The sequence below is a fragment of the Callospermophilus lateralis genome, unplaced genomic scaffold, assembly GCF_048772815.1.
Source record: "Callospermophilus lateralis isolate mCalLat2 unplaced genomic scaffold, mCalLat2.hap1 Scaffold_1105, whole genome shotgun sequence".
NCBI classification, from domain to species: domain Eukaryota; kingdom Metazoa; phylum Chordata; class Mammalia; order Rodentia; family Sciuridae; genus Callospermophilus; species Callospermophilus lateralis.
Window position 1 is genome coordinate 394,059 of NW_027511298.1, and position 10,692 is coordinate 404,750.

The 10,692-nt window shown below is 36.9% G+C and overlaps 1 protein-coding gene across 1 annotated transcript; it reads left to right on the forward strand.

Annotated features, from left to right (window-relative positions):
- Positions 1-1,462: 1,462 nt before the first annotated feature.
- On the forward strand, positions 1,463-2,344 carry LOC143640040 (olfactory receptor 14C36-like). Its single transcript, XM_077108016.1, has one exon. The coding sequence runs from the start codon at positions 1,463-1,465 to the stop codon at positions 2,342-2,344; it is 882 nt and encodes a 293-aa protein (XP_076964131.1).
- The last annotated feature ends 8,348 nt before the right edge of the window (positions 2,345-10,692 follow it).

Sequence of the window (10,692 nt, forward strand, 5' to 3'; positions counted from 1 at the left end):
CATTTTTTATTAACTACTATGCATGAAGTCACTTACTTGCTACTAAGAGAATAAAAAGATGAATGATACAACATTCAAAAATCAAGGAATTTATACCAGTGGTTTGGTTGACTAGTATATATAGATCTACTAAAAAGTAAAATAACATGTTGACTTCTAACACTAACAGAAATGTATAAGAAAAATTAGAGGCTAAGAAAGGGATTTGGAGAAAAAGTTGCATTTTAGCCTCTTTAAAGAGCAGTATATAGTAATGGGGAAAACTAAATCAATATGTCTTGGTAGAAAAGAGGCTCGGTCACCAAGATCCAGGGTATGCTGTGAACAAGGAGGTCACTGAAGTTTGAGTTCAGTTTTGTGTCACGGAGGAATGGGGGATGGGGCTAGCAAAAGATTTCAGGTAGATTAAGTAGGACCCCTTGAACTTCACCAACACTGTGAAATAAACAGTAATGTTCACAAGACTGGACACCCACCAATGACCTTGGGGAACACACACATTTTCGGAGCAGCAAGGCAGGCTCAGCAGGAAAGTCTCTTTTCCAAGGGTGAGTGTGGTTAACCTGGCAAGGTGCTGAAATGGACTCAGGTTGCAGAGGACTGAGGAGATAATGATTTTGGTGACAAAGGATTGAACCAGTCTGAGGTGTTACAGGAGTGTTATAACTATGAGCAAAACATTCTTTTTAGGGTATGCAGTCAGTAACTTTCTGTACACTTATGATAACTTTAAGAAGATTGGTATATAAGGGGAAGTGTCAAAAAGAAAAGGAACAATTATTATGTAGTCAAAGGAATCTTCAACTTTATGGTGCTGAGGAATGAGTAAAAATATATTAAGGTAAAAAGTAGATGTTTTGTAGAATGTCAGTATCTAAAGACCTTACACTGATCTACTGGAAAAAAAATAGTCCCTGGGGGAGCTGAAACAGGTCTGGTGAGTATGTCTGAGTTTTTTATGTTCATGATGATAAAGTCTCTGAAACCATACCTACAGAAATATTTATAAATTATAATTTGAAATATTTAGTGTGTATACAAAGGCAAAAAAGTGGTGAACTTTCATTTATGGAAGACAGTGAGGTAACTAAATTACAGAGCATTAAAGAACGCACTGTCACACAGGTCTCAAACAGGAAAGAAGGTGACCAATGCTTGCTAGTACTCTGCATGGGAGTCTCAGGAGGTCAGAGGAGGTCTGATGAGGAGCTGAGGAAAAGCTCTGAAGGTCACACACAGATCTTGGGCTGCAGACCTCCACTCCTGCACTGGGAGTTGCACTATGCTTAATAATGTTTAAAAATGTCAGAGAAAAAGAGTGACCTTTCCTCTGTGGGAAAAGCTAATGCAAAATACAAGAAAACAATCTGGACGTGAATATGTAAAATAATTGTATTAGTTATTTTTTTCTTCCTCTCTCTCACATCTATTTATATTATTAGGCAACAAGATTTTGCATCAAATGGCCAATTCCACCATGGTAACTGAATTTCTCCTTCTTGGCTCTCCTGAAGGCTGGAATCTGAGTTTTCTCTATTTCACAGTATTCCCAATGACCTACCTGGGTACCTTGTTAGGGAACCTTCTCATTGTCACTGTCACCACTGTTGACCAGAACCTGCACACACCCATGTACTTCTTCCTCAGGAACCTGTCAATTTTGGACATGTGCTTCATTTCCATCACTGTCCCCAATGCCTTTGTCAACTCTCTCACTATCAACTGGGTCATTTCAGTTACTGGTTGTGCAACGCAGATCTTCTTGGTCCTTTTTTGTGAATATGTAGAGATTTTGATTCTCTCCATCATGGCCTGGGACCGCTATGTTGCTATCTGCCAGCCCCTCCAGTACCCCCTCATCATGAACCGCCAGTTTTATGTCCGCGTGACCCTGGCTTTCCTGCTCAGTGGTCTGCTGTATGCAGGTGTGCACACTGGGAACACATTCCAGCTGTCCTTCTGCCAGTCAAACGTGGTCCACCAGTTCTTCTGTGATGTCCCCTCTCTGCTGAGGCTCTCCTGCTCTGACACCACCAGTAATGTGGTCCTTATTCTTGTCTCTGCTGTGGTCATTTGTGGTGGCTGCTTCCTTTTTATTGCCATGTCATACATTCACATATTTTCTGCTGTGCTGAAATTTCCCACCAGAGCCCCAGGGAAGGCCTTCTCCACCTGCACCCCTCACATCCTCGTGGTGTCCATCTTCCTCAGTTCTGGCTCAGGTGTGTACCTGAGGTGCTCAGCAACCTCTGACACCCTCAAGTACATGGTTCTCTCTGCCTTTTACACCATGATTCCTCCCTTCCTGAATCCTCTATCTACAGTCTCAGGAATAAACAGGTAAAGGAAGCTGTGAGGAGAGTAATGTAAAGGCAGTTATTTTCAGGGAAATAATAAAGATAACGTTTCAGCATCATGCTAATTTCATTGATCTTGGTTCTTAATTAGATACAATACTCTGCATATTTATGCTTTACAAGTTACATTGTCTACCTTTCTATTACATTATTAGAAGCTGAGTTATCATAAGTTATTTTTCTGTTTCTTACCATATCATTTACATGGAGCTATTAGAGAATGTGTAATTTCATCAATGCATCTATTAATGATTAAATATAATTAAATATATTTGCTGAAATCATTTGTGGTTATGTATTTTAAAAAATCAACCCATATTTCAATTACTTATATCAAATTCTGACACCAAAGAAAACCCTAGGAGATAATTTATTCTTATATAATTTGCTCTTATTCAGAACAGTGTAGAACCTACTTGTAAACACTGTGATACATAATTTGCCAATTTATTTACTTTCAAAATATATTTAAAAAATCAAATCCTAAAGAAATTGTAGCCAAAATGTAAAGAATTTTTTTTGAATGTTCGAACAGCAACTCTTTATTCCCGAACTCTCACTGGCACTCTACACACATTTCCTGGGAATACACTCCCTCCACCGGGCTCTGTGCGCCAATTCTTGAAATGTAAAGAATTTAACAGTAATAATTTTGTCCATCTGGACCAGGCAAGAAGAAGAGACTCCTTTCTGTGAAGTAAAAAGAGGGCAATGGTTAATTCACCCTGTGTCCCAACATTCACATCTTTCCACAGAAAACAGCAGCCTGTGATTCTTTGGCCATGACAGGGGCCAGTCTTTGATTATGTCCATGAATTGATGTCAGCTTTCTGATGGTTTGTCTTCCACACATCTTACTCCTGTAGTGTTGTGCTAATGACTTAGTCCTAATAATCATGGAGAAATGGACGATAATTTTCTGGCACATGTGTCTGGGTCATGCCAACTCTTACATTTCCCCTCACTTTTCTTGAATTTGTAATGTAAACTTCTATCTTTATTTGTGATAGTCATTTTGTTGTTTTTGTTGCTTGTAGTGTTTTATTTATTTATTTTTTTAAATTTTAATTTGTTATATATGACAGCAGAATTCATTATAATTTATATTGCACACATAGAGCACAATTTTTTACTTTTTTAATAAATGACAGCCAAAAGCATTTTCTTTCTTATTACACATATAGAGCACATTTTTATGTCTCTTTGTATATAAATTATGTTCGTGCCAATTCATGTTTTCATCCATGTACTTTGGATACTGATGTCCCTCACATTCTGCCAACCTTGCTAACATCCTGCTCCCTCCCTTCCCCTCCCATCCCTCTGTCTTATCCTTGCGAATTCCTTGCCCCCTCTCTTCCCCTCACATCCCTCTTCCCTATCTAGAGTACATCTATTCCTCCCATGCTCCCCCTCCCTACCCACTATGAGTCAATCTCCTTACTTCAGAGTAAACATTCGGCATTTGTTTTTGGGGATTGGCTAACTACACTTAGCATTATCTTCTCCAGTGCCATCTATTCACCTGCAAATGCCATGATTTTATTCTCGTTTACTGCTGAGTTATATTCCATTGTGTGTACATGCCACTTTTTTTTTATATCTTCATCTACTGAAGGGCATGTAGCCTGGTTCCACAGTTTGGCTATTGTGAATTGTGCTGCTATAAACATTGATGTGGCTGTTTTGCTACAGTATGCTATTTTTAAGTCTTTGGGGTATAGACTGAAAAAAAAGGATAGCTGAGTCAAATGGTGGTTCATTCCAAGTTTTCCAAGGTATCTCCATACTGCTTTCCATATTGGCTGCACCAATTTTCAGTCCCACCATCCATGTATGAGTGTGCCTTTTTCCTCACATCCTCATGAACTCTTATTGTTGTTTGTCTTCATAATAGCTGCCATTCTTAAAGGAGAGAGATGAAATCTTAGAATAGTTTTTATTTGCTTTTCTATAATTTCTAGCAGTGATGAACATTTTTTAATAAATGTGTTCATTGATTGTATACCCTCTTCTGAGAAGTGTCTGTTCAGGTCCTTGGCCTAAATATTGATTGGATTATTTCAATTTTGGTGTTTAGCTTTTTGAGTTCTTTATATGCGCTAGAGATTAGTGCTCCATCTGATGTATGAGGGGTAAAAATTTGCTCCCAAGATGTAGGCTCTCTATTCACCTCACAGATTGTTTCTTTTACTGAGAAGAAACTCTTCAGTTTGAATCCATCCCATTTATTGATTCTTAGTTTTAATTCTTGTACTATAGAAATCTTATTAAGGAAGGTGGGGCCTAATCCCATGTGATGAATATTAGGGCCTACTATTAGGCTCAGGGTCTCTGGTTTAATTCCTAGGTCCTTGATCCACTTTGAGTTGAAGTTTTGTGCATGGTGAGAGATAGAAGTTTAGTTTCATTTTGTTGTGTATGAATTTTCAGTTTTCCCAGCACCATTTTTTGAAGAGGCTATCTTTTCTTCAATGCATAGTTTTGGCACCTTTACATAATTGTAATTGTGTGGGTTAGTCTCTATGTCCTCTATTTTGTACCATTGTTCTACCAGTCTGTTTTGGTGCCAATACCATGGTGAATTTGTTACTATTGTTTAAGTTTAAGTCCTGGTATAGTAATGTCACCTGCTTCACTCTTCCTGCTAAAGATTACTTTAGCTATTCTGGGTATCTTATTTTTCAGATGAATTTCATGATTGTTTTTTCAATTTTTATGAGGAATACCATTGGGATTTTGATTGGAATTTCATTAAATCTGTATAGTGCTTTTGGTAGTATGGTTATTTCGATATTAATTCTGCCTATCCAAGAGCAAATTAGATCTTTTCATATTCTAAGATCTTCATTGATTTCTCTCTTTAGGGTTCTGTAGTTTTCATTGGTACAGTTCTTTCACTTTTTTCATTAAGTTGACTCCCAAGTATCTTTTTTTTGAGGTTATCATGTATGGGGTAGTTTTTCTCATTTCCTTCTCAGAGGATTTGTCACAGATATACAGAAATTCCTTTGATTTATGGGTGTTGATTTTATATCCTGCTACTTTTCTGAATTTATTTACTAGTTCTATAAATTTTCTGGTGGAGCTTTTTGGATATTCTAGGTATAGAATCATATTATCAGCCACTAGTGCCAATTTGAGTTTTTGTTTTCCCATGTATCTCTTTAATTTCTTTCATCTGTCTAATTGTTCTGCCCAGTGCTTCAAGAACAATGTTAAATAGAAGTGGTGAAAGAGGGCATACGTGTCTTGTTCCAGTCCTTAGAGGAAATGCCTTAAATTTCCTCCATTTAGAATGATGTTGGCCTGGGGCTTAGTGTTGATAGCCTTTATGATGTTGAGATATGTTCCTGTTATCCCTAGTTTTCCTGGTGTTTTGAACATGAAGGAGGTGTATTTTGTCAAATGCTTTTTCTGCATCTATTGAGATGATCATATGATTTTTGTCTTTAAGTCTATTGATGTGATGAATTACATTTATTGATTTTCATATGTTGAACCAACCTTACATCTCTGGGATGAATCCCACTTGATTTTGGTGCATGATATTTTTGATATGTTTTTGTATTTGATTTGCCAGAATTTTATTGAGAAATTTTGCATCTATGTTCATTAGAGATATTGGTCTGAAGTTTTCTTTCTTTGATGTGTCTCTGCTCTGCCTGTTTTTGGAATCAGGATGATATTGACCTCATAGAATACATTTGGGAATGCTCTCTCTTTTTCTATTTACTGAAATAAATTGAAGACTATTGGTGTTACTTCTTCTTTAAAGATCTTGTAGAATTTGTCTTTGTATCCATCCAGTCCTGAGCTTTTCTTGGTTGGTAGTAGACTTCTGATGATGTCTTCCATTTCATCACTTGATATTGGTCTGTTAAAATTGTATATATCATCCTACTTCATCCTGGGAAAATTGTATGACTTAAGAATTTGTCAATGCCTTCAATATCCTATACTTTAATGGATTGTATGTTTTCAAAATAATTTCTAATTATCCTCTTTATTTTTGTAGTATCTGTTGTGATAGTACCTTTTTTTATCACATATGCTGATAATTTGATTTTTCTCTCTCTTTCTCCTCATTAGCATGGCTAAGTATCTGTCATTTTTTTTTAATTTTTCAAAGAACCAACTTTTTATTTTTTCAGTTTTTTCAGTTGTTTCTTTTGCTTCAATTTCACCTCTAATTTTGATTATTTCTTGTCTTCTACTGCTTTTGTTGTTGATTTGTTCTTCTTTTTCTAGAGCTTTCAGATGTAGTGCGAGGTTATTCATTTGTTGACTTTTAATTCTTTAAGTAATGAACTCCATGCAATGAACTTTCCTCTTAGTACCACTTTCATAGTTTCCCAGAGATTTCAATATGTTGTGTCTATGTTCTCATTTGCCTCTAGGAATTATTCAATTTCCTCCTTGATATCTTCTGCAACCCATTATTCATTCAGTAACATATTGTTCAGTCTCCAGGTGTAGGAGTAATTTTTATTTTTTATTTTATCTTTGATTTCAAATTTCATTCCATTATGATCTGATAAAATGCAGGGTAGTATCTCTACTCTTTTGTATTTGCTAAGAGTTTCTCTGTGGCAATTTATATGGTCTATTTTAGAGAAGGATCCATGTGCTGCTGAAAAGAAGGTGTAGCCCCTTGATGCTGGTTGTTATATTTTATGTATGTCAGTTAAGTCAAAGTTATTAATTGTATTATTGAGATCTATAGTTCTTTTTTAATTCAATTTTTGTTTTGAAGATCTATCCAGGTGTGAGAGAGGTGTGTTAAAGTCATCCAAGATTATTGTGTTTTGGTCAATTTGACTCTTGAGAAAAATTTGATGAACATAGCTGCTCAATTGTTTGGGGAATATATATTTATGATTGTTATGGCTTGTTGGTATGGTTCCCTTGAGCAGTATATAATTTCCATCTTTTTCCCTTTTGATTAACTTTGGCTTGAAGTCTACTTTACTTACATGAGAATAGAAACCCCTGCTTACTTCCACAGTCCATGTGAGTGGTATGATTTTTCCCAAACTTTCATTATCAGTTTGTGTATGTCTTTTACTAACAGATGAGTCTTCTGGAGGCAACATATTGCTGATTTTTTTAATCCAATCTGCTGGCTAATGTTTTTTGATAGATGAGTTTAAGCCATTAATATTCAGGGTTATTATTGAGACATGTTTTGCATGTCCAGCCATATTTATTTACTTTTGTTATTTAACTTGACTTGATTTTCTTCTTTGATTAGTTTTTTTTTAGGGTACTACCTCCCTCTTCTGATTTCATTGTTGTTTTTTGTTTTTCCTCTTCATGAAATATGTTTCCAAGGATGTATTGTATTGCCAGTTGTCTAGCTATAAATTCTTCTAACTTTTGTTTATCATGAAATGTGTTTATTTCTTCATCAAATATAAAGCTTAAATTTTTTAAAAGAGAGAGTGAGATACAGAGAGAGAGAGAGAGAGAGAGAGAGAGAGAGAGAGAGAGAAATTTTTAATATTTATTTTTTATTTTTCTGCGGACACAACATCTTTGTTTGCATGTGGTGCTGAGGCTCGAACCCGGGCCACAGGCATGACAGGCAAGCGCGCTACCACTTGAGACACAGCCCCAGCCCCTAAAGCTTAATTTTGCTGGATACAAGATTCTTGGTTGGCATCCATTTTCTTTAGGAGCATCATATATGTTGTTCCAGGTTTTTTTAGCTTTTAGGTCTGTGTTTAAAAATCTGCTGTTATTCTAATTGGTTTTTCCCTATTTGTAATTTGATTCTTTTTTTTCTCATGGCTTTTAAAATTCTCTCCTTATTCTGTATGTTGGGCATTTTTATTATAATGTGCCTTGGTCTGGCTCTTTTGTGATTTTGTACATTTGGTGTTCTGTAGGCTTCTTGAATTTGGATTTCCAATTCATTCTTCATGTTTGGAAAGTTTTCTGACATTATTTCATTAAATAGATTGTTTATTCCTTTGTTATGAACTCTATGACTTCTTCTATCCCAGTAACTCTTAAATTTGGTCTTTTTATGATATCCCATATTTCTTAAATGTTCTGCTTGTGATTCCTTACCAATACTACTGTGTGTTCTTTCAACATTTATATATTTTGTCCTGCCTCAAAGGCTGAATAGGACCCCTTGAACTACACCCTCACTGTGCAATAGCAGCACCCTACCTGTGTCTGGCTTCTCACCATCTACTCCAGGAGATATACACATTTTCAGAGGAGCCCAGGCAGGCTTAGCAGGGAGGTCATTTTACTAAGGGTGAGTGTGTTTAACCTGTCAAAGTTCTAAAGAGGACCCAGGATGACAGAGGCCTGAGGAGATTATGATGGAGATAACCTGGGATTGAAGTGGTCTGAGCTGTTATGGAAGTATTCAACTATGAAAAAATCTTCCTTTCAGTGTATTCAGTCAGTATTTTTTGTATGATTATGAAATTGTGAAGAAAAAATATAGGGCTGTGGTTGTGACTCTGTGGAAGCATGCTTCCCTCACATATGTGAGGCACTGGGTTCAATCTCAGCAACACATAAAAATGAATGAACAAAATGAAGATATTTAAATTAAAAAGAAAGAAAGAAACACAATAGAAGATGTCAAAAAGACTAAGGCAATTTAATTTTTAGACAAAGGAATGTTTAACTTCAGGGTTATTGTTGGGAGTTGCCCCTGCTCCAAAGACTAATTTCACCATCCCCTAAGAAGAACCATCCAGGTGCTAGGGATATGGCTCAAGTGGTAGTGCGCTCGCCTGGCATGCATGCGGCCCGGGTTCGATCCTCAGCCCCACATACAAACAAAGATGTTGTGTTCGCCGATAACTAAAAAAATAAATATTAAAATTCTCTCTCTCTCTCTCTCTCTCTCTCTCTCCTCTCTCACTCTCTCTTTAAAAAAAAAAAAAAAGAAGAAGAAGAAGAACCATCCAATCGTGAGCCCTGCTCGCTCACATGATCCTGCTATCTAATGGTGATTGCTGCTGGCTTACATGATCCTTACCCACCAATCAGACTAACCCTAGCTGGTTCACATGATCCTTATCCACCAATCAGACTAGCCCTGCTGGCTTACATGATCCTTACCCACCAATCAGACTAACCCTAGCTGGTTCACATGATCTCTACCCACCAATCAGACTAGCCCTGCTGACACACATGATCCTTACCCCCAATCAGAAAGCACCCCATGTCAATTGTCAAACCCTTCAACCATGAATCTCTCATAACTGTCAAACCACCCCCAGCTCTATAAATATGGAGAGCTATTCCTCAATAAATTGGCATTTTCTTTGACAATGTGCCTTGTTCTTTCTTTCAGTGCTGAACATGAAATATAAACACCACAGGGTAAAAATAGAAGTTTAGGAGAATGTCAGCTGTGGGTATGAAGACCCTACTCTGATCTGTTGAAAAAGAAAAAAGAGCCCCAGGAGAACAGGAACAGGTTCCTGTTTGATGGTGTGTGACCATGAGACAGCACCACTCATGTCCTGGGGATCAGCAGGGAGAGTAGCCAGGTGTAGTCATGAACCTGGGAAAGTGTTGTGGAGAACTTTCCTCATGAGAATTTTTTTTCATGTTCATGAGAATAAATACTCCAACATTATGAATCACTTTGAACCTAAAATTTTTTTTGAATTGATTTGAATTATTAATGTGGGAAAAATGAGAAAATAATTTGGACAATTACATTAATGAAATAAAATGAAGGTGACAAAAATGGAGAACAAAAGGAATGCATGGTGACACACCTCGTCATGGGGAAGAGGAGGTGGGCCACCCTGGAAGTGCTCTGCATGGAGTCTCAGAAGGTCAGGGAGGCCTGAAGGGGAGCTGAGGACAAGCCCTGAAGATCACTCCCAGACCCTGGGCTGCAGACCTCCACACCTGCACTGAGAAGTGCACTCTGCTCAGAAATGATTAAAGATTACAGAAAACCAAGATTGTCCTTCTTCTGCAGGGAAAACTACTAAAAAGTACAAGAAAACACATTGGACATGAATGGGTAAAAAAATGTATTGTTTTTTAAATATGTTTCACTTGTCCATAAACATTTATATTTTATTTATTTTTTTATTTATATGCAGTGCTAAGAATTCATCCCAGTGGCTCACACATGTTATTAAAGTGCTCTACCACTGAGAAACAGACCCAGGCTCAACCACTTGTATTAATTATATTTTTGCTTCCTATCTCTTATATCTTTATCTTCTCAGACAACCAGAATATCCACTCTATGTCCAATTTCACCATGGTTACTGAATTTCTCCCACTGGGCTCACCTGATATCTGTAATCTGAGTTTTCTTTTTTTCACAGTATTCCCA